This window comes from Cetorhinus maximus, chromosome 3 (genome assembly GCF_964194155.1).
Source record: "Cetorhinus maximus chromosome 3, sCetMax3.hap1.1, whole genome shotgun sequence".
NCBI lineage: Eukaryota > Metazoa > Chordata > Chondrichthyes > Lamniformes > Cetorhinidae > Cetorhinus > Cetorhinus maximus.
In genome coordinates, this window is record NC_135881.1 from 107,866,164 (window position 1) to 107,890,732 (window position 24,569).

Genomic DNA, 24,569 nt, shown 5'->3' on the forward strand with positions numbered 1-24,569 from the left:
ATACTTCACAAGTGACTACGGATATTTCTCTTGGAAAGGTTATGGTCTTAAATTGGCATCTGTTTTGAGCAAAGCTATTTGATATAGCTTTAATGGTGTTTAACAGTTTTTAACAGTGTTTCTCACTTTCCCAGTTAAACTTTGAGTGTTTGGGTGGTGCAATGTGTCATCCTTTCACCACTAATGCGATTAAAGTATTCCCTTCTCAGTGGTTATAATGATAGTAAATGAGCTTGGAGAGTTCTAACCCTGTTCCCAATGGGCACAGAGCCACAGCACATGGACATTAAATTAATCCCTTTGTCACTGTTTAAAAATAAGGGGTTACCCATTTAGGACAGAATTGAGAAATAATTTTTGAGGGTTGTGAGTCTTTGGAACTCTCTTCCTCAAAAAGTGATGGAAGCAGAGCCTTGAATATTTTTAAGGCAGAGGTAGATAGATTCTTGATATGCAAGCGGGTGAAAGGTTATAGGGAGTAGGTGGGAATGTGGAGTTGAGGTTGCAATCAGATCAGTCATGATCTTATTAAATAGCGGAGCAGGCTCAAGGGACCGAGTGACCTACTCCTTGTTCGTATGTATTAAAACATTTGTTTAAAATTGTGCATTATGTAATGCAGGGTCTTCCATTCCAAAAGTTTCAATTGTAAACTGAACTATAGTACACTATTAAGAGCTATAATTTTCTCTGATTGAACTACGTAGACTGCTAGATTACATTAGCCTGTCTCATCACCTTTGAACAAATTAAATAGTTTAAGGACAAAGCCATTTTATTTGGTGTATCGATGACGCTTCTGTGATCAATGGAGTGTGATGACTTTGCAGTGCTAAATGTTTACCCTTCACCTCAGAATCTCCCCTTTATTAGATCCCTTGTTGTAATGATTGCTAACCCATCGACAGGGTTGTAATAGAATCCCCACTGGTGGAACATCCTACGTTGACGCTAAACTAGATTATGCCGATGACTAAATATGAAAAATTCAGATCAAACATACATAATACTCACCAAAATGTACCTTCAGATAAAGGCTTTTTAATATAACATTTGTCAACTATATGTTAATCAACTTGGTTATTTAAAAACACTTAAAAAGCTAATATTACTTTTGTAACAGATTCTGATGGGAGTGGAGAGAGTGCTGGTAAGGACAGTGAAGAAGGTTCAGAGAGTGAAGGGGGACAAAATGGCAGTGAAGAGGACTCTGAACAGGATAAAAAAGATACTTCTGATGGAAAGATAGAAGCTGAATGCAAGGACGATCAGTCAGAAGAACCTGACCTGGACACCAAAGAACAAGCTGAAAGCAAAACCAGCAAGAAGAAAACTAAAGAAATAGTGGATGATGCTGGGCCAGATGAATCAAATGATGGACAGAAGAAATGGAATTTGCGTAAAAAGAGGACAATGCTGGATATGATATCAGTGGAAGAGTTGAATGGTTTTGATGATTATGATAGTGAAGATGATAATGACTGGCGACCTTGCAGTGGAAAGAAGAAAGGAAAAGGTGTAAATAACGATGATGGTGATGAAGGTGGTGGTGAGGATGATGATATCAGTGACAGTGAAGATGGAAACCCTGATGATGAGGAAGACAGCAGCAGTGCCAGTGAAGAAGATAGAATTCGAAGAAAAAACAGACCTTCCAGTCAAAAAGCTGCCAAGACAGAAGGAACGAGTGATGGCTTTATCCTGACGCAGAGTACGAATTATGAGGTACTGTGATTAATCAGTTATGTTCAAACATATCATACAGAACTGTTGCCTATTAAAAAGCTATATGCAAAAATGCTTTTATGTTAGAAAAGGTACATGATTAGAAGGTTTTAAAACTGGAAAGCTGAACACTATTGTATGGTCAGTAATAGTGCAACTATTTTCAAGGCGCGTAACTCTTGTTGAAGTGGTTATTAATACAAAATGAAACATATAAAATTTGTCCCATAGTGACTGAGCAAAACCTATCCATAGATATTTCATTTTTCCAGTTGTGCCTTCTACTTTTACAATCGAAGTGGGTAAGAATTCAGTTTACAATGAGTAATCTTTAACAGCTTTTGACCCTTGTGTTTTACCGCAATTAAAGTTAGTCTATATCCTACTTTCTACCCTTACATGTCTTTTGTAGGGTAGGATTATTAAATGTCCAATGTTTTGAAGATTGCTGCTTTATACTTAAATGTATTTGAGGGAAAAAAGGCCCAAGTCAGAATGTAGTGAGCTCCTGATCACAGCTGATTGCAGTCGTAGCTAAATGCTCTGGAGGAGGAAAATTAAAATTTGAGAGTAGTGGCTCAAGATCACTTTGATGTATTAACTAAAGAATGGCATAGTTACTTCCCCACTTACCGAAATCTGGGCCAAGATGCAAGTTTGTGTATTAAGTAAAGGATAATGCCAGAACTCAGGAAGTGAGACAAAGACATCATTGCAACTCTTTGTAATGATTATAGCAGCACCTTAGCCCTGTATATTTCATGTAATTGTTTACTGTAAACGAGGAAAACCTGTTCAGCTATGATTACTGTATTGCCACGTCAATATTTGAGTAAGGATTTAGCAGCTCCAACCTTGCTCTTTAAGTGGAGGTAGGAATAACAAAATGATATCTAAATGAATTGTGTTTTGGAGTTAATTAGATTTACTGTTTTAATGCCAATTATAATTGTTGACTAGTAACAAAATCTTTTGGAAGAGGTTTCACTGGGATTTTCAATTGTGGTTAGTTATTTTAAGTATTGGTTTGTGTATTTAACATACTTTTTAAAAAGGTAATCTACATTATGAAAACTTAAGAAAACACCTTGCTTTATAAAATTTATGTTTAAAATCAATTAAAACCCAAACTTAAAAAATCCAAGGAGTGTACTTTAAAGTTGTGATTTTTCAAAACTATAGGGGAAGATCTTGGAGTTCTCGTAAGATTGCCGAAGACCTCAAAACGAGCAATGTTCAATGATTTTCCTCATTTAGATGATTACTCTGTCCTGATATATGTAGACGATCAATAGGGAAGATTTTCAAAATTGATTACTGGTTGTTATGCCCATCACTTAGCAAGAACATTTACCACAAGAAAATCTGAATTGAGGCAAGCATGGAAATGCTTAAGATGGAGTTTGGAAATTTGCTGACAATATTCTGTTGTTGGCATGAATTCTGAATTAAGAAATATGTGGCATCTGCTCAGGGCCCACGGTACCATCCTTTGCTTTGTGGTAGCACTTTAATGGAGTCAGAATATTGTGGGTTCACTCCAGAAATCTGAGCACACGTTATTGAAGTATAGTACTGAAGAAATGTTGCATAGGTAGAGGTACTGTCTTTTGGATAAGATGTTAAATTGAGGTCCATCAGCCCTCTCAGCTGGACATAAAAGATTCTATCACACTATTCAAAGAAACAGGGGAGTTCTATGATCAGCAATGAGATACTGACCAGATAGTTTAGTGATGTTGGTAGAGGCATAAATATTGGCAAAAGCACTGACAGAACTCCTGATAGTTCCAACACAGCTTTTTCTGAAGTAATATTCAACGTCCTTTTGAGCGCTTCGTGTTTTTCCATGGCTATATATTGATTCTGCAAGGAGTCTTTCAGGGCCGCAGATTCTTTGTGTGCCTTTTCTGCCTGCTGTTTTGCCCGGCTGCATATCTGGTTGAGTTTTTCCAACTCCTGCTTTGATTTGCCAATTGTGGAAGCGGGGTCATTATTTCCTCCTGATACTTTTGTGTCGTCTCTGAAATTTGTTTGTTTAGATCTTGAACAGCTTGGTTCATTGAAGACTTCAGTATGTCGTGCATTTCCAAATTTTGCGCTTCAAATCTTTCAATTCAGCTCTGATGCGAATGTTTTCCTGTAGTACAGCTTCATTTACTTGTTGCACGTTTTGCTTCTTTTGAGTTACCTCAGATAGCTTTCCTTCATTCACAGCTAGCTGCTCACCCTGCAATGCCATCTGCTGTTTCAGGCTGGGTACTGTGTCAACATTTTCAAAAAAGCTCTACTTTTATATTTTTCGGCTGGTTTTCAGTCATTTTTTTCTTCTGCATTAAACTCTTTCAGCTTGTGCATTTCAGGGCAATGACGTGGTCAGCAACCATCTTGTTTACGTGAATATTGTTGCCCTTGCTCTGGAGTCTTTTGTTACCGTTGTCCTGGGATTTTATGTTGCCCTCTCACTTGTTGCTCTCAGCGCTTTATTGGGAGTTGCCCTCTCTCTGGGGCCTCTTGTTGCCCTCGACGCCTTGTTGGGCATGTGCTAGATTGTCTTCTGGGGGTCTGCACTCTCCACGACTTGGAATTTAAAATACCTGTGAAAGCCTTTTATTATCTCATCAAATGTTATTGAGTATTGTTCTATATGTTGGCTGTGGAGTACTTCACCAGCAAATGAACCAAAGACAAATAAAAACTTATCAACTTGTACCTCTTCTGATTCTTTATTTAATCTTGCACTTCTCCCGTACACTAAATATTGTCTCATCCAAGACTCCCACTCTTTTGTCTGGTTTAGCCCTTTCCTTGGCCAAAATGCGTCTGGCTCTTCTAATTTGCTGTCCATGGCTGTTTTTTTTTGTAGTTATCTTTTTAAATGTCATTGCCCCTTTAAGGCAGTAACTTTATTTAACTTCAGGCTGTCTCTGCAGCCAGTCAGTTTCGTTGTTCTGCATTTCCCACCCTTTTCCGATCTTGGCAGACTCTCCAGCGATCGGCTGCTTCATTTTTTTTAAACTTGTAGAATCTTTCCTTTTTTCAAAAGGAAAACGACTGCAGTGATTTCTTTTCTGGGTGATTCTTTCTCACCCCTCTTTTGCCTCTGCAGGTCTTTTTTTAACGTCTCACGCTTTGGGAGCTGCAGCGGGTGCGCATGTTTTTTTGAAAGCCATGAGCTGTGAACGCGACAGGTTTTTTTTTAACTCTCAGTGCCATTTATTTTAAACTCTTAAGAGCAGAAGCAATTATTTTTTTTTCTTCACTGAAATAATTTACTTTTCCCAACTGAAATAGGTTCCCTGCCTCTGAAGCTGTACAGGCTTTTAACTATTTTTTTTTGATTGTGCCCTGCAGGTTTCTCTCTTGACTCTGCCTGCCAATGTTTTTTTCCAGGTTTTTATTAACTTGCAGCTATCTTCCAGTTCTCTAATGATATGCTGAACAGTGGGACTGCCACCTATTCTATAATATAAGTACAGCTTTTTTGTATTTTTGCTCAGCCTCTCGCGAACGAACCAGCTCCTTTTAACTTTGCGTTACTCAGGGTCTTGCAAGTTTTCTGTAGTGTTGCTCACTGATCTTGTGATCAGAGCAGTTTTTCACCCTGTGCCACTCGGGCCTCATAATGAACTTCCACTCATTCTAGTAGATTCCTCAACTTCTAAGTCTGTAGCAAAATTTCTTAAACCGTTTCTTCAATTTTTCATCTTAGGTGCAAGTCTCTCCAGTTAGGCTTCAGCTCTTTTTAGTTTTCCATATCTTGGGATGCTGTTCAGGGTTTATGGTTTAAAATGCAACCTTTCTTTTCACTGCTGTTCACCGTGTTGTGTACCATCGCTGATCACCATGTTGTATTTTGGGTTTGTTCGATGTCTCAATGATGAAATCTTGAGACTTGTATATTTAAACATGAACCGTTTATTGGTAGTCTTTAACTATTTACAGATTCCAGGTTGCTGCATGGTGCTGCTACCAACTGTCACCAGCTGCTTCTGGAATGTTCTGAGTCTAAATCCATGTGACTCTATATGTCATATAGTGGGCGGTGCTATTCTCTAGTCACACACTGATGCTTGTTCTGCCGAGTACCTTTACATCCCAATGGCATGCAAGCACATACAACATCATACAGAGTGTGTGTGTGCATGTGTGTGATATAATTTTAAAAAAGACAAAGATGACAATAGGGTCCGAGCAGAGACTGAATTGGATAGTTCTACTGCTATCCTTCAGTTTTGCTAGAGCCGACCAGACTGTGTTAATAAAGTTTATAAAACTTGAGTATTGATGGAAAAAGAGACATGTCAAAGCTTAAAGACTAAAAGTTTATAAAGGAGTCTCTGGGGAATCTTTGCCATCAAGACTGTCATGGTTCTGCAGGGGGTGTGTCATTTGGGTGATGACTGTCTCCGGGAGACTTTGCTGGAGTGGAGCTACCATCGCAGGTGACTTGAGGACTAAATCCATTGAGTGAGAAAAGTGAGAGATCTTACATTCCAAAGGCCAAGCTGAAAAGACTGAGAGATTGCACGTGGTGCCACATTTGATCAGGGGCGTGATAAAAATGCTTGACATCTTGTGAGATAGTCTTTGTTGTATCTGCTATTCCATGTCCGGAGAACCCTGGATGTCAAGGGACGTAAAGGTTAGGATTAAGGAAAAAAGATAAGCTTATGGTAGATACCGAGGGCTCAATATGGCAGAGTCCCTAGAGGAGTATAAAAAGTGCAGAGGGGAACTTAAAAAGGCAGTCAGGAAAGCTAAGAGAGTGCGTGAGAAAGTATTAGTGGGTAGAATACAGGAAGACCCAGAGGGTTTTTAAAAAATATATAAAGAGCAAGAGAATAACTAGGGAAAGAGTAGGGTCAATTAGGGACCATAGAGCTAATCTGTGCATGGACCCGGAAGACCTGGGTACGGTTTTCAATGAATACATTGCATCGGTCTTCACAATGGATAAGGATGATGCAGGTATAGGCATCAGGGTGAAGGACTGTGAAATATAGAGCAAATTCACATAGAGAGGAGGCACTAGCGGGTTTAGTGGCCTTAAAAGTGGATAAGTCTGCAGGCCCACATGAGATGTATCCCAGGCTGTTGAGAGAGGCAAGGGAAGAGATATTGGGGGCCCTGGCAGTAATTTTCAAATCCTCTCTTGCCACAGGTGAGGTGCCAGAGGACTGGAGGACTGCTAACCTTGTCCCATTATTAAAAAAGGGAGGAAGGGATAGACCAGGAAATTACAGGCCAGTCAGTCTAACCTCATTGGTGGGGAAGTTAGTAGAAAGAATTCTGAGGGACAGAAAATATCTACACTTGGAGAGAAACGGATTAATCAGGGCTAGTCAGCATGGATTTGTTAAGGGAAGGTCATGTTTGACAAATTGATTGAATTTTTTGAGTAGGTAACCAGGAGTGTTGATGAGGGTGATGCATTTGATGTGGTCTACATGGACTTTAGCAAGGCTTTTGATAAGGTCCCTCATGGCAGACTGGTCAAGAAAGTAAGAGCCCATGGGAGCCAAGGCAAAGTGGCACGTTAGATCCAACATTGGCTGAGAGGCAGGAAGCAGAGGCTGATGATAGAGGGATGTTTCTGTGACTGGAAGTCTGTTTCCAGTGGGGTTCCGCAGGGCTCGGTGCTGGGGCTCTTGCTGTTGTACATAAATGATTTGGACTTAAATGTAGGGGGTATGATCAAGAAGTTCACGGATGACACGAAAATTGGTAGAGTGGTAAATAATGAGGAGCCGTAAACTGCAGGAGGACATCAATGGATTGGTCAGGTGGGCAGAGCAGTGGCAAATGGAGTTCAACCTGGAAAAGTGTGAGATAATGCACTTGGGGAGGGCTAACAAGGTGAGAGATTACATGGTGAATGGTAGGATTCTTGGAAAATACTGAAGAACAGAGGGACCTTGGTGCGCATATCCACAGATCCCTGAAGGTAGCGGGGCAAGTAGATAAGGTGGTTAAGAAGGCATATGGGATACTTGCCTTTATTAGCTGAGGCATAGAATATAAGAGCAGAGAGGTTATGCTGGAACTATATAAAACGCTGGTTAGGCCACAACTGGAGTACTGCGTGCAGTTCTGGTCACCACATTATAGGAAGGATGTGATTGCACTGGAGAGGGTGCAGAGGAGATTTACCAGGATGCTGCCTGGGCTGGAGGGTCTGAGCTATGAGGAAGGATTGGATAGGCTGGGGTTGTTTTCCTTGGAGCAACGAAGGTTGAGACGGGACCTGATAGAGGTGTATAAGATTATGCGGGGCATAGGTAGGGTGGATTGGAAGGCACTTTTTCCATGAGTAAAGGGGTCAATAACCAGAGGGCCTCAATTTAAGGTAAGAGGTAGAAGGCTAGGAGGGGAGTTGAGAATTTTTTTCTCTGAGGGTGGTGGGAGTCTGGAACTCACTGCCTGAAAGGATGGTTGAGTCAAAAACTTTCGTAACATTTAATAAGAATTTAGAATATTCACTTGTGTTGCCATAGCCTCCAGGGCTATGGGCCAAGCACTGGAAAATGGGATTAGTGCAGTCAGATCTTTGTTGACCGGTGTGGACACTATAGACCAAATGGCCTCCTTCGGTGCTGTAGACGTCTGAGTCTATGTGTAACATATAGTTTGTGCTGACCATAATTTGCCTGTTAATTCATATTTAATTTAGGTAGATTCTGATTTGTGTTAAAGTAATAGTTACAAAAAGTGGAGTTTTGTTGGTAGTTTCTCACTTGTGTATCATTTAGTAGACTTGGTTATTTTGGTTTATGGTTCCCCCATGGGGATCATAACAAAAGTACACCAGGTTCACAATGAAACTTGTTCAAATGGTATGAGCAAAAGGCTTTTAAGGTTAGAATGTTGTATTATACCAGAAAGATGGAAGAAAGAACTTGCATCTATATAATGCCTTTTATGATTTTGTGCTGTCCTCAACTCCTTAACAGGCAGTTGAATACTTTTGAAGTTTAGTCACCGTTGTAATGTAGGAAGATGTACTATAAGGTAAAATGGGTAAAAGTCATTGGGACACTTGACAGCATTTTAGTGTAGGCCTTAAAGATCTCCAGTATGGTGGAGTAAACTGTGTAAGCTACTGGGGAATGTATTTCTGCACCATCCTGAGTTAAAGGACAAAACAGAGACAATTTTTTGTTTGCCTTTGCATGAATATTGTTATGAATGTCTAATGTCGTGACTCCAATATTTTAGAGGTGTAGCTTTTTAGTTTTAGAAATGTAATTTTAAATGTAAGTGCAATGGGAAAAATCTCTGGTAAACATCTAGACACTGGCAAACCACGCAACTAAGATAATTACAATTCAAAAAGTAACTTGTGTTTACTAAGTAAAGGTCATAAACAACAGGTGGGCTTACTTAGCTAAAGAACTGGAGACATGACGCTTACATTTTTTCAGTAAAGGATAAGTTATGCATGTGGTTTGCAGAATTAAGAGAAACTTTGAAATTAAAAGGTAGTTAATTTGCAATTCTACCTGGGAACAGGCTGTGTGTGACACATTGACATGGAGATGGGTGGAGCTTAGTGAGATATTTTGTTTTTAGCTTATTTCTGAGTTCAGTTAGAGCATATCCAGCGGCAAGACTGGTTGATGCTTGTCTGGTAAAACAGCTTTTGGTCTTATGTAACTTGTAGCTTCTTGGAATTTGAGAGATAAAGCCAGACCTACACTGAAGCAGAGTAAATGCTAGATCTGTTGTCCATGATGCAGCCTGTGATTGAAAGTTAGGATTTAATATAAGACAAAATTGCTAAGGGGAAAAGCGACTGGAGGATTTGTTCAGCAAAGAAATCTACTATAATCCTTTCAATAAAAGGCAGTTAACCTTGTTGGAGTAGGTGTTCTGGAAGCAATCATCTTGGTTGCGTTTTGAAGCCATAGCAGTGTCTATTGGAAACCAAGGGTGTTTCCTGATGTTTTAAGCTACTGTACAGGAGTTGCAGGGAGGCCCATGCTTGAGCTGTGGAATCCAGAGTTGTGAGGTTTGGAGGGTAGCTTAACCAAAAGCTAGTCGAAGGACTCCTATGAAACCTTGTAACTTGGCGAATAGCTGGAACACTGAAGAGAAATCAAAGTGAATTTCCGAGAGCAGTGATATACCTTTTGAGTTGACCCCAGGAAAAGTGAACCTTAAAGACTTCGTAAGGTAAAGGAGTTCTTGGGGGAATAGAAGGCAGAACTGAGTTTATAGCATAAGGCTTTATAAGCTATTGTGTTAAGTTAATAGTGCTTACTTTGTTTAATTTCTCTTGTATACAATAAAGTTTGGTTTTGTTGAAAAATGTGAAATTGTGTGGCGTAGTTCTGTCGTTTAATTGATGGTTATTGAGATTTTTTCTTTAAACTTTAATGGCCCCTAATAGGATTACAGCAACCATGCTTTTAAGCCCATCTCTTATCAGGTGTGCGGGAGACCCATTTGTAGTATAACTAGCAACAAGAACTTTGATTCTCAGTTTTTTTATGCAAAAACCTTGTGTCTATGATGTGAAACTTGTATGGAGATTTGCCTCTGTCAGTCCATGTCCTTCTTATTCTTTATATGGTTTTCAGAGTTGCATATAAGAACTACGAGCCTGCACCGCCATTCAATAAGATCATGTCTGACCTGATTGTAACCTAAACTCCACATTCTTGCCTACCCTTGATAACCTTTCACTCCATTGCTTATCAAGAATCTATCTACCTCTGCCTTAAAAACATTCAAAGACTCTGCTTCCACCGCCTTTTGAGGAAGAGTTCCAAAGACTCCTGGCCCTCTGAGAGGAAAAAAAGTTCTTATCTGTCTTAAATGGGCAACCCCATATTTTTAAACACTGACTCTAGATTCTCCCACAAGAGGAAACATCCTCTTCACGTCCACCCTGTCAATACTGTATTAACTGTGTTAACTGTATTCCTCTCTGCAGATGCTGTCAGACCTGCTGAGTTTTTCCAGGTATTTTTGTTTTTGTTTCAGATTTCCAGCATCCGCAGTGTTTTGCTTTTACCTCCTCAGGATCTTGTATGTTTCAATCAAGTCGCCTGTTACTCTTCCAAACTCCAGTGGATATAATCCTCACCTGTCCAACCTTCCATCATAAGGCAACCTGCCCATTCCAGGCATTTATGTAATAAAAAATACAGTGGGTTCAGAACTTGTCATCTTCAATGTATAATTACTTTGTGTATTCACTATTTGGAATTGTTTTGGCAAATAGTTAATTTTTTTACTTTTTAAAATTTTTTAGGACTCCTTTTTAGCAGAGAGAGAACAAAACTTCAGTTCTCAGAAAATGGACTTAGTACAGATATGCTGTGTTTGTCTGGGAGATAACAGTGAAGATGCAGACGAAATTGTCCAGTGTGACAATTGTGGAGTGACTGTACATGAAGGTAAGTGCATTGGGTTTTAGCAATGTTTAATTGTAAATATAAACAATTCAGCTTTAATTTGTTGACTAAATAAAATTGGCAATGAAGCTTTGGCAATAAGAGCCATGGATAACATCCTAGATTTATATTTATACAATTGCGTCACTACTAGGGATATTTTGTATCACTTCCATCTGCATGTGACTGATGAGATTTCATTTACCATTGTTTAGTTGCCAGAAACAAATTCAAAAGTTCCAGTTGATTTTCCCATGTGATCTTTGATTGACTTCATGTTATAGGCCATATGCTTTTCCTTGGCTTCAGTTATTATATTTGTTGGTGCAAATTTATCTGAAGAATTGGGTGTCACCCACCATCCTACAATTTAACACCTTTTATACACCTTGAAATAATAATCATAGCTGTATGAAGGGTTGTAAACAACTTGATTAGTACCTCTATTGTCTTTTAATGTACCTGATTAGCAAATGTGTGTTTTTCAATCTGAGTAACCCAGATAATATGAATTTGTGCCTCATGCTTATTTATTTGCCATACTTCAAAATTATAGGTAGTCTGTTTTAAAATAAGAATTTTGCACTTGTTGCCATCCCAGTTTTGGAATAGTGCCTCATTTCTTTAACTTTATTTAATGTATTTTTATGTATGATAAGACAATCTAGGATGTCAAGAATAATGGTGTACATGAGAATGAAATTGACTCAGACTTGAATAGACATACTGGAACTTTCTAATGGCTTCCCCCATTTCAAATGCCATTTTTTTCCCCATTGTGGTCAGTTTAATTGCAGATCATTTAGACATTTCTGTGGGGACAGCATGATCATTCTGAATGGTTTAGCAGTCTTGTTTAGTGATGGGCAGTTCATTATATTAAGGAAAATCAGATTTTGAGTTCCTTATATGTTGAAAATAAAAGAAGCTGACGAGTTATTGACAGCATGACATGGAACACGAAAGAAATACATTACTTGAATTTATACAGCATCTTTAAAAATGTTGCCTCTGATCCTTCCTGGGCTGGAGGGAGACACGTAGTGCCAATTTTCAAAAGGGAAAGCGAGGCAGAAGTAGGGAACTATAGGCCCATTGCCTTACCTTCTAGCATCTTATCTATGATAGAAATAGGATTGCCTGGGTAAAAAAATGAGTTACTAAGATAATTAACATGGCCTCTTAAAAATGATAGGTTGGGTGAAATTCACTGAGTAGACATTGCATACTTGTTCAGAATGGTTTTGATTAGGTGCCACACTAATTTTCTACAAGATCTTCCTGTGGTATCCTGCGGGTATCAGTGTGGTGGCTGTTTTGTTTTATGATTTTTCACTAATGACCTGAATGGGGAACAGTTTGCAGATGATATGAAGATTCTTGTTTAAGCTCATGGATAAAAATAAACTACTGCAACCAGATGTTGATGTGATGGGGGAATGGGCCTGCATTTAGAATATGACATTTAATGTAGATAAATGTAATATTATGCAGGACAGGGCCAAGACCTTTTATACTTATATGCTATTAAGTACTAAACTAAAGTCTGTTGAGAAAGTAAAAGATCTCCATGTTATAATTCATATTTGATATTTCATATTCATAAAATAATACGTTATTCTTATAGTAGATCTTGATTAGGCCTGTGGATTCTCTGTATAACCTTCAAAAGATAACTGGGGACCAGTATCTGGGGTAGCGTGTGAAAGGTTGCTTCAGTACTGAGTAATATAAATTATGGTCACTCTGATCTTGTATATTAATTTGAACAATTTAGAAAGAGAGAAGGATTTTTCAGATATTTGTCTTTCTAAATTGGCCTTGGGCTTTTTCTTTTTTCTCTCTGCTTCCACCACCCCCCAACCCCTGGGAACACCATCTTTCTTAGGAAAAAAAATCTAGGTGACAGTGCTGGAACTTATTGAATGCTTAGTTTGTTGGGATAAAGGTAAGCACATGATACAGTTGTACACCCTGTTTAGTATCACTGAAAAATGGTTACCTAGATGGTGTGCAAACAGATCAATAGAAAATCAAAGCAATCTCCATACCTATCTAAGCCCAGTATCTGAGGGTGTTGGACCCAAATTACAGTTAATAGGTTCTGCAGTTCAGGTTGCAAATGGTAAACTTCAGTGGCACCAAAAGGAGAGTTTAATTTTTAAAATATCTTCATTTAGTGGTGCTTCTTGGAAATGAAGTTTGAAATAATTTTTCCAGATTAATAAAAACTAATCTGTTTTGTGCAACATGTGTTTCAGCTTCATGCTATCTTCAAAGAGGTTCTTCTGAGCTGAGATCAAAACTTGGGCATGTAAGAACTTAAGATATAGGAGTAGGAGTAAGCCATAAAGCCCCTTGAGTCTGCTTTGGCATTCAATAAGATCATTTGACCTCATTCCACTTTTCCCACCCGATCCCCTTTTCCCTTGATTTCCCTAAAGTCCAAAAATCTATTGATTTCAGCTCAAATTTATGCAATAACTGAGCATCCACAGCCCTTTGGGACAGAGAATTCTGAAGATTTATATCTCTGAGTGAAGAAATCCCTCCTCACCTCAGTCTTAAATGCTCAACCCTTTGTTCTGAGACTAAGCTCCCTCATTCTGGACTCTCAAGCCAGGAAAAACAGCCTCTCAGCATCCACCCTATCGTGCCTCCTCAGAATCTTGAGTTTCAAAGCGACCACCCCTCATTCTTGTAAGTTGGTCAGATGGGCTGATCAGTGGCAAATGGAATTTAATCCAGGTAAGTGTGAGGTAATGCACTTGGGCAGGATGAACAAGGCACGGGAATACACGATGAATGGTAGGACCCTGGGAAGTACCGAGGATCAGAGGGACCTTGGTGTGCATGTCCACCGGCCCCTTAAGGTAGCAGGACAAGTAGATACGGTGGTTAAGAAGTTAAATGGGATACTTACCTTTATTAGCCGAGGCATAAAACATAAGAGCAGGGAGGTTATGCTGGAACTGTATAAAACACTGGTTAGGCCACAACTGGAGTACTGTGTGCAGTTCTGGTCACCACATTATAGGAAGGATGTGATTGTACTGGAGAGGGTGCATAGGAAATTTACCAGGATGCTGCCTGAGCTGGAGGGTCTGAGCTATAAGGAGAGATTGGATAGACTGGGGTTATTTTCCTTGGAGCAGAGGAGATTGAGGGGGGACATGAATGAGGTGTATAAAATTATGAGAGGCACAGATAGGGTAGACAGGAAGGAACATTTCCCCTTGGTGGAGGGATCAATAACCAGGGGGCATAGATTTAAGCTAAGGGGCAGGAAGTTTAGAGGGGATGTGAGGAAAAATTTTTCCCCCAGAGGGTGGTGGGAGTCTGGAACTCTGCCTGAAAGGGTGGTAGAGGCAGAAACCTAACATTTAAGAAGTATTTGGATGTGCACTTGCGGTGCCATGGCATAACAAGGCTACGGGCCTAGTGCTGGAAAATGGGATTAGAATAGTTAGGCACTTGTTTGACTGGTGCAGACTCAATGGGCCAAAGGGCCTCTTTCTGTGCTGTAGACCCCTATGACTCTATGAGCTCTTGAGAGTATAGGTCAAGCTCTCATCATAGGACAACAATTCTATCTCAGGTAAAAGCAAAATACTGCAGATGCTGGAAATCTGAAATAAAAACAGAAAATGCTGGAAAAACTCAGCAGGCCTGGCAGCATCTGTGGAGAGAGAAACAGAGTCAACGTTTCTTTAGCCTTGAAGAAGTCATTTGGACTCAACGTTAACTCTGTTTCTCTCTCCACAGATGCTGCCAATCCTATCTCAGGAATCATTTAGTCAGTTTGACTTGAAACAAGCAACTTCAGACCAAATATATAATTCAACATCTTTTGAAGTTATTCTGAGGCAAAATGCAATAGCCAACTATTTTTCTCAAAATTACATTAGATCAATAGTTCACAGGTTATTCAAATACAATTGCCACTTTCAGCTAACAGCTTGACTGGAATGCCCAAAATACCAGCCTGAGCAAATAGAATTGAATGGCACCTAAGTAGAAAGTTTAGGTGCAACTTGGAATGATATATTTGAAAAGACTTTTGTGCATCAGACTATAGTGTAAATTATTTCCCATCTTTCCGAAATAGCTAATAATGATTGAATTTAAGCCTGTGTTTTAACCCCTTAAATGTTGTACCTAACAATTTAAAAATGCAGTTGGGAAATGGCAAAGAATACAGTCAATATATTAGAAATCAAAAATTCATATTTTGAAGTTTGAACTTCGGAGACATGCACATTATCAATGTTACTGGCTTTTTGTGACCATCACTTTATTTTTAAGAAGCTTTGTGTTGGGCAAAAGTTTAGACAGTGGAACCACATACTTCAATTTTAAAACCATTAGTCAAGTTTCCTCTTGGTTTACTTGTTCACGGATGCAAGATGCTAGTCAAAGCCCAGGCTGGGAGATGTTTACCAGCAGTGCAAACTTGCCATCTGGTATCAGTGTTTTCTTGTTAAAACAGAATGGTCATAAAGCACTTCTTATTGAACTGTCGTCTTATTGAATTGCCTGTGACAGTAGACTGTGTTTAAATTGTTTTTGAAGAACTTTGAATCACTGATATACCTTTGCTTTTTAAAGTAAAGTTCTTTAAACTCTCCTATGCTCTGGGATAACTTCACCTAATTTAAATTGGAAAATAATTTATCAAAACTACATGTGGATAGCTAAACAATTAAATAACCAGAACCATCCTCTCTGTCAAGAATATATATATTTGCAGCATTAATGCTGTGATTTAACTGATACTAGAGGCATAATTATAATGCAGCTTGGAATGGAAAAGTCACAGAATTCAGTTAACTAGGATAGATAAATTATTTTGTAAATTCGAGTGACAGGATGTGAATATGATACAATACAGAGTTATTGTTACCCTTTATTCCCCACATGAGTTTTAGGTTTACCCCATCTCATAAGAATACGACCTTTTCAGAAATAAACCTTTATTTCTATCTCAAATTGGCAACCACAAAGCAAATCGGATAAATTTAAGCATTGAATGAGCTCTGGACAAAGTTTGTTTGCTCGCTATCTTGTCCCAGGTATGCTGAGTGATACAGAGAGATTATGTGAAGGGAAACCAAAACAGGTGATAGAATAATATGTATGTAGATTGCTCCAATTTGGATAATAGTTACGGGTTTGTTTTTAAAAGCCTTCGATGGGGATTTATTTTGCTTTGTGGAGAAGATGAAGAGATGTGAATTGGACCTCAAGTTGAATACTTAACAATAGAAGTGCTGGGATGAATCTGGTCTGAAGTAAATGTCATTAAAAAAAACAATTTAATTCTGCAGTTGGCTGGTACAAGTTAAGCCAGTATTAAAGGAATGTAGGTGAAGATAAGAACTGAACACTTAGTTCTGTGTACTGTGTTAATGGAAAATTATTTACTGGGACGGGTGGCAACTAGCTAAATTGTTGGCTTTAAGTATGTTTCCTGTGAATGACACATTTGCTACTTGCAGTTATTTTCCGGTGGTGACTTATTTTGATAGTTTGTGTCACTTTTTCTTCCCTCTTCACCTTGTAAATTTATACAGGCTGAAATAAAGGTTAACAGGAAAGCTCGTCTTCATTCCAGTTTAAATATAACGGTACTTATCTTCACTTCATTCTGCAGCTATTTATGAGGGCCGTAATTGATAGATTTTGTTGTATAATGATTTGATGTGGAATAAACAAAGTTCTGTTTCAAGTAATCGTTTCCACTCCACGCCAGCATATTCTACTTAGAGTACCATTGCAGTACAGTACAAGCTCATATGAGCTACACAGATGCCAGAGTGTTTTATGCCAGAATTTTAAAAAAATTCTTTCACTGGATGTGGGCTAAATGCCTTAATCTCTAAATGCTCTTTAGAAGATTCTGGTGAGCTACCTTCTTGCAGTCCGTGTGGTGTAGGTATGCGTACATTGCTGTTAGGAAGGGATTTGACCCAGGGATAGTGAAGGAACAGCGAAATAGTTCCAAGTCAGAGTGACATTGGCTTGGAGGGAAGCTTGTAGGTAGTGGTGTTCCTATACATTTATGGCCATTGTCCTTTTAGGTGGCAGAAGTCGTGGGTTTGGAAGGTGCAATTGAAGGAGCCTTGGTGAGTTGCTGCAGTGCATCTTGTAGATGGTACGCACTGCTGCCACTGTATGTCAGTGGTGGAGGAACTGAAAGTTTAAGGTGGTGGATGGGGTGCCAATGAAGCAGGCTGCTTTGCCCTGGATGACGTTGAGCTTCTTGAGTGTTGCTGGAAGTGCACTCATCTCGGCAAGTGGAGAGTATGCCATCACATTATTGACTGGTGCCTTGTAGATGGTGGACAGGCTTTGTGTAGTCAGGGGGTCAGTTACTCACTGCAGATTTCCCAGCCTCTGACCCATTCTTGTAGCCACAGTAATTGTATGGCTGGTCCAGTTCAGTGATAACCTCCAAAATGCTGATAATGAGGAATTCAGCGATGGTAATGCCATCGAATGGCAAGGCAAGATGGTTAAATTCTCTTAACGGAGATGGTTATTGCGTTGCACTTGTGTGGCGTGAATGTTACTCGCCACTTATCAACCCAAGCCTGAATTTTGTCCAGGATTTGTTGCATATGGACAAGGACTGCTTCAGATCTGATGAGTCATAATTTAAGAAAAAATTCATTCACAGGCTGTGGGCTTTGCTGTCATTTATTGCCCATCCCTAGTTGCCCTTGAGAAGCTGGTGGTGCTAGGCCGTTTCAGAGGGCATTTACAAGTCAGCCACATTGCTGAGAGTCTGGAGTCACATGTAGGCCCGACCAGGTAAGGACAGCAGATTTCCTTCCCTAAAGGACATTAGTGAACTGGATGGGTTTTTATGACAATCAACAATGGTCTCATGGCCATCATTATTCCATATTTTTTATTGAATTCAAATTTTACCACCTGCCATGGAACCCGGGTCCCCAGAGCATTACCTTGGGTCTCTAGATTTCTAGTCCAGCGACAATACCACTATGCCATCGCCTTCCCTAAGTAGTGCTGAACTTTGTGCAGTCATCAGCGAGCATCCCCACATCCGACCTAATGATGGAGGCATGATCATTAATGAAGCAGCTGAAGATGATTGGGCCTAGGACACTACTTTGAGGATCGCCTGCAGTGATGTCCTAGGACTGAGATGATTGACCTCTAACAACCACAGCCATCTTTCTTTGTGCTAGGTATGACTCCAACCGGATTTCTCCTGATTCAGTACTATTGCTGGAATGCTGTCAGGGCCCAAAGCCTTTGTAGTATCCAGTGCCTTCAGCTGTTTCTTGATATCATGTGGAGTGAATCGAATTGGCTGAAAACTGGCATTTGTGGCGCTGAGGACCTCAGGAAGAGGCAGAGATGAATCATGCACTCAGCACCTCTGGCTGAATATGGTTGCAAGTGCTTCAGCCTTGTCTTTTGCACTGATGTGCTGGGCTCCCCATCATTGAGATGGGGATATTTGTGGAGCTGCCTCCTCCAGTTAAATTTTTAATTGTCCACCACCATTCCCAACTTAATGTAGGACTGCAGAGCTTAGGTCTTATCCGTTGGTTGTGGGATCGCTTAGCTCTGTCCATCGCGTGCTGTTTCTACTGTTTGGCAAGCAAGGAGCCCTGTGTTGTAGCTTCACCAGGTTGACACCTCATTTTTAGGCTTTGTCTGGTACAGTTCTTGGCATACTCTCCTGCATTCATCATTAAACCAAGGTTGATTCCCCAGCATCAAGGTAATGTTAGGGGTGGGGGAAGATATGACAGGCCATGAGATTGCAGATTGTGGTTGAATACAATTCTGCTGCTGATGGCCCACAGTGCCTCATGGGTGCCTAGATTTGAATTACTAGATCTGTTCAAAATCCCCCATTTAGCATGATAGTAGTGTCACACAACACACTGGAGGGTATCCTCAACGTGAAGTTGGGAATTCGTCTCCACAAGGTCTGTGCTGTGGTCACTCCTACCAATATTGTCATGGACAGATGCATCTGTGCCAGGTAGGTTGATGAGGGCGAGGTCAAATAGGTTTTTACCCTCTTGTTGGCCCCGTTAGCACCTGCTGCAGACCCAGTCTAACACCTGTGTCATTTAGGGCTCGGACAGTAGTGGTGCAACTGAGCCACTCTTGGTGATAAACGTTGAAGTCCCCTAACCAGAGCAGATTCCGTGCCCTTGCTTCACTCAGTTCTTCTTCCAAGTAGTGTCCAACATGGCGGAATACTGATTCGCCAGCTGACGGGGGATGAGGGGTGGGGTGTGGTTGGTGATAATCATCTGGAGGCTTCCTTGCCCATGTTTAACCTGACCCCATCAGACTCATGGGGTCTAGAGTCAATGTTGATGATTCCCAGTTCAACTTCCTCTTGACTGTGTACCACTGTGCCACCACCTCTGGCGGGTCAGTCCTGCCAGTGGAACAGGACATACTGAGGGATGGTGATGGAAGAGCCTGGGACCTAGTCATACTCACCGAATTATACCTTAAGACAATGTCAGGCTGTTTTTACCTTCTCTGCCGATGCTGCCAGACCTGCTGAGTTTTTCCAGCTAATTCTGTTTTTGTTTTGGATTTCCAGCATCTGCAGTAGTTTTTTGTTTTTAGTTTTTTGTTTTTATCAGGCTGTTGCTTGCCTACTCTGTGGGACGGCTCTCCCAATTTTGACACAAGGCCCCAGATATTAGTGTTAAGTCAATGCAACTCAGGTTTGTATAACCTTATCTGTTCCCTATCTGCTTTTTGAAGTTATTCCTAAATGAAATGAAAAAAAAATGAACAAATGCTTTACTAGCTCAGTATTTTAACTAAGTGATCCCGTATTATAAGCTATTTAACAAATCTAGCCAATCCGATGTATTTAGCTGAAGTCCAGCTTTCATCAAATGCTGATTTTGCACTGCTGCTTGTTTGGCCAATATGGAAGACCAGGATCTGTGGATTGGCTTATGGCATTTAGTGAATCTCTCTCCCACCTCCCAAGGTAAGGTCGTAGATTCAGGATTTGGTGTAAATTCCAGAAGCTTACTCAGTGCGGCCACCCATAATTCAAACTAAACGAGCAACAAGAAGCTTGTTTCGAAAATGTGGCTTCAGATTAAATGTGTAGTCGTTATTCATCCCACACCAAGATGTAATTCTGACTTTGAAAGATTGAAAAGGTATAAACAGAAGTACATTATGCTGAACCTTATAAACATTAAAAACATGGTGCTAGATTTTTAAATAAAGTACTGTTCTGTACTGAAATAAGGTGTTAAATTCAAGGAAATTATTTTAAATTCACTTAAAGAGAGAAGTCACAGAATATTTATGCTGTATCCCGCATTCTGTTCAAGGGATATGGTGAAAGATGAAACATTTTCTTTCCACCATGCAATTTATGGTACAGAACCTGATAACATTTCTGCCATGTATTTGAAGTTTCACCCTTTTTCTGGTAAATCTAAACTGTTTATTGTTTAGGTCGGAAAATATATCCATGGAGTTGAAAGATATGCATCCTACTAGTCCAAGTTCCAAAATCTCTGTCATTCCTTCCTGTACTATAAATGCAATGACATTGCTAGCTTATCAGCATGGTACATTTTCCAGAGCTATGATTTAACATATAATTTTATGCAGTGCTTCTCTACGCCACATGTGGTACTTTAGATGAGAAATTTTAGTGTGTAAGTATAAGTGGTGTGTTAATAGGTTGGATTTGAGCAAGCTGTTAAGAGTAGGTTGAGCTTTACTCAATACCTGACCATACTTATATTTGACCTGTGAATGCTCGATGCTAATGATCACTGAAGTGAAAGTATATAATTAGTAAAATGTATATATGTGCGTATAATCCAAGAATATCCAATAATTTAAATTAACTCAGTGGCCTTCTGCAAAAGAAATTTAATGAATTAAAGGACATGAGGGAACCAAAAGGAGTGGTGCTATATTGGGCAGTGAAGGGAGATGAAGGAAATGAAGTAAAATTAATTTCCCAATTGGCTAAAAATGAATCTAATAAACTGGGGAAGGAAGGAATGAAATGCAATGGCATGGAATTCAATAGTAATTTTTGGGGATTCTTTACTTGCTAATATCAAAGTAACTTGTGATATATGTTTCTTGTACTGCAGGATAAGCCTGTTTAATCAAAGATTTCATTAATTTATACCCAGGATCACAATTTGTGCTGAGTGTGGAGCAACATGGGTTAATGATATGTCAGTAACCTTGGAAGTGGAACTGGCTAACCTTGATTTAATGAAATGAAAGCTGCTTTTTACCATGTTGGGAAAGGAAAATGGAGATTATCTAGAAGGAACAAAATTTAAGATTGAGAAAAATAAATCATTCCAAGCTACTGAATAAAATCTTGCATTATTTGACTTGTGAGCTAATGGAGTCAGAGTGAATGGAATTAGGGAACAATTGCGATGAATAAAAGAAATTTGCTCATATAGCCTGAGTAGGCCAATCAAAAGTTACTGCATTAAAAAAAATGAAAGCCAAACCTTTTATAAGCTAGTTGTGACACAAAATTGTAGCAGTGTTCAATTGAAAGCAAGTGGTCTGTATATCAGATAATTAAAAATAGTAATAGTTATCAGTGTGACTGCAAAGTCTGAGTTTTAACACATGTTGCTCATATGTATTGTTCACCATTAATCTTTTACTTCAACCATGCCAACACGAACTTCACAGTGGAGGAGCAGGCCATTTGGCCCATCATGCCTGCAACCAGCTCTCCGAATGCACAAATAACCTAGTGCCATTTTACCCACCTTCTCCCTGTAACTATGCAAATTCTTCCTTTTTGGGTAACAGTCTAATTTTCTTTTGAATGCCTCGATTGAACCTGTATCCTCCACACACTCGGGCAGTGCATTCAAGACCTTAACCACTAGCTGCGTGAAAAAGCTTTTCCTCATGTCACTATTGCTTCTTTTGCCACTTCCATTAAATCTGCATGCTCTCGTTCGGGATCCATTCACGAGTGGGAACAGTTTCTCCCTATCTACTCTGTCCAGACCCTCGTGATTTTGAATACCTCTACCAAATCTCCCCTCAGCCTTTTCTTCTCCAAGGAAAACAGTATCAACTTGTCCTCTTCTCCAATCTATCCTCATAACTGAAGTTCATCATCCCTGGAACCGAACAGAAATATCTGGAAAAACTCAGCAGGTCTGGGCCATTTCAGCATTGGTTACATGTAAACCATCATATTGGCTATTACACTGTTGATTAAAAATATTGGGGCTATTTTTTTTGCAGAGTATTTCAAGAATGGTGGGACTGATTTGGAAATTATCTCAAAAGACTTTGAGCAGTGGATTTTCCACAAAATATTCAGAATCACCTGGCAGTAATTAGCAGCTGTCCCAGGCTGCCAACAGTAGGATTCTTCAGAGCATATAAATAATCTAAAACTGATTGTATTAAATAGAAAGTTTCCTTAGCAGTTTAATATATTGCTAGTTCACACATTCAGCTGCTGAAAATGAATTGATACGGAAGGAAGACTTATCCAAAACTTGTGGTAATTTGTGTGATTTTGTAAGGATAACAAGAGTTAATAAGGATGTTGGCCCTTTATGCTCTCTCGTACCCCTAACAACTGCTTTGTAAGAATAAATCTTGTGACGACTTCTCTCTTGCATAATACCATAAGTAATGAAACTTTTCGAATGCACAGTGCACTTGACATTTAATACTAAAGCAAAACTAGTTTAAAAAATTTTGAATTTTTAGCTGATTTTTACTGCATTTATCTACATGAGTGAAACCATATTAAAACTTGGAAAAATTGTATTTCAGTGCCATAGTGCAAACAGAAGTGTCAGTACATAATAGGACATAGCATGCTATGCCAATAGGTTTAAATTTTGTCAATACACTTTAATATTACATGCTGCTTGGATCATAACTTCAAATAGTCCCTGTCACAATGACCATCCAAAATGTATTTTAAGCCATACAACTCCAGTTTGGAAGGACAAAGTCTATTTTTGGACTTTTAGGTGCTTCTAACAATTTAAGTGGACATAGCTCAAAAAATTGACTATACACCATTGTGCTTGCTGAAATTTTTGTGTTTTCACTGAATCATTTCATATTTCACTATGCATTATAGCTGTTTCAATAATTTTATCACTTCTTTATCAATTGAAAATATGTTTGATAAGTAGTTAACCTTTTGTGGTCATTGTTATCATTTCCATCCTTCCATCTATGTAATATGATGAACATGCATTAAATTCACTGGGGGATGGGATAGCTTCATATGATGTATTTTTGCTGTTGCCTAAAGAGACCAATAGATGAATGCCAGGTTCTGCCATAAGTGGTTATCAGGTGTCGTCGTTTGTTTGATGCCTGTTGCTAAGTCACTATAACCACTGATTGTCATGGTCGCGCATGCTGGCACACAGGTGATGTTGCCTTTTTCCTTTGTCGGTTAGTGTTTCACAGGTGCAAAAATCAATGTTCAGGACTTTCATGTCACACTTGTGAGCATACTTGCAGTGGAGCTTTGGGCATCTTACTGTTCTTCTGGCTCCAGCCTTATCTCCATTCAGAATATCCCTTGGAATGCGTTTGTCTTCCATCCTGCAAACATGCCTGTGCCAGCGATGTCCCCTCTGCTTGATATTTGGGAGATTTGCCTATGAGAGCACTGCTGCATTTGTGATTTTGTCCTTCCATGAGATGCGCAGTGTGTGCCACAACCAGTGAAGATGAAAGGTGCTGAGCTTCCTTTTTTGATAGCTATAAGTTGTCTCACTGCCAAACAGCAAGATGCTGAGAACACAGGCCTCATAAACTAGCATCTAGGCCATAAGAGTCAGCGTTTTGTTGTTTCATCACGTTTTATGTTCAACCAAAATGGTAGCTGTTTTCTCTACGCACGTATTGAGATTTGCATTAAGAGACAGCTTGTCACTGTGGACCGAAGGTAACAGAATTTGCTAACCACTTCCAGAGGAGTGTTATTTCGTGTGATCAAGGGTGGAGATATGATACCCTGCCTCATAACCATAGTTTTCTTGAACAGGGAAGGTAGAATGTGGGCTGGACAGCAGCAAGAGTTAGGACCGGAGCCCAGTAAACAGGGCTCTGAGCGAGGTGTGGGATGTGTGCTCAGGGAACTGGGTCTCTTTGCTCTGGGGAGATTGGTTTCGTTAGTTGGCTGGTGATGCAGCTAGGCCTGGTTTCCAAGAGGGTGGGGCTGAGCGTCTAGTGGGCTCAGGGTGAAGAGAAGTCTGAGATCAGTTTGGGGTGGTTGGGGAGGGAGAGAAATTTAAAGTGTAATAAGTATTTGAATACAAGTAATTTAGTGCTGAGGTGGGTGTTTATTGAGGAGGCTAAATTGTGTAGGTTTTATTGAGGTTGGGGCAGTATTCAGGTGGGGGCTTTAGTGCTATGGTGGGGGCTTTA

General features: G+C 39.7%; 1 protein-coding gene across 10 annotated transcripts in view; it reads left to right on the top strand.

The window, feature by feature from the left end:
* The window catches only part of phf14 (PHD finger protein 14), a 313,616-nt gene that overhangs the window by 15,187 nt on the left and 273,860 nt on the right, over positions 1 to 24,569 (top strand). For all 10 annotated transcript variants that reach the window (XR_013576193.1, XR_013576194.1, XM_078538816.1 and 7 more), the window contains exons 3-4: positions 1,124 to 1,725; positions 10,985 to 11,129. Coding sequence is in view for 8 of the 10 variants with exons in the window: in XM_078538816.1 (XP_078394942.1) it covers positions 1,124 to 1,725; positions 10,985 to 11,129 (747 nt within the window). In the remaining 2 variants the exon portion in view is untranslated. The remainder of the gene's footprint in view (positions 1 to 1,123; positions 1,726 to 10,984; positions 11,130 to 24,569) is intronic.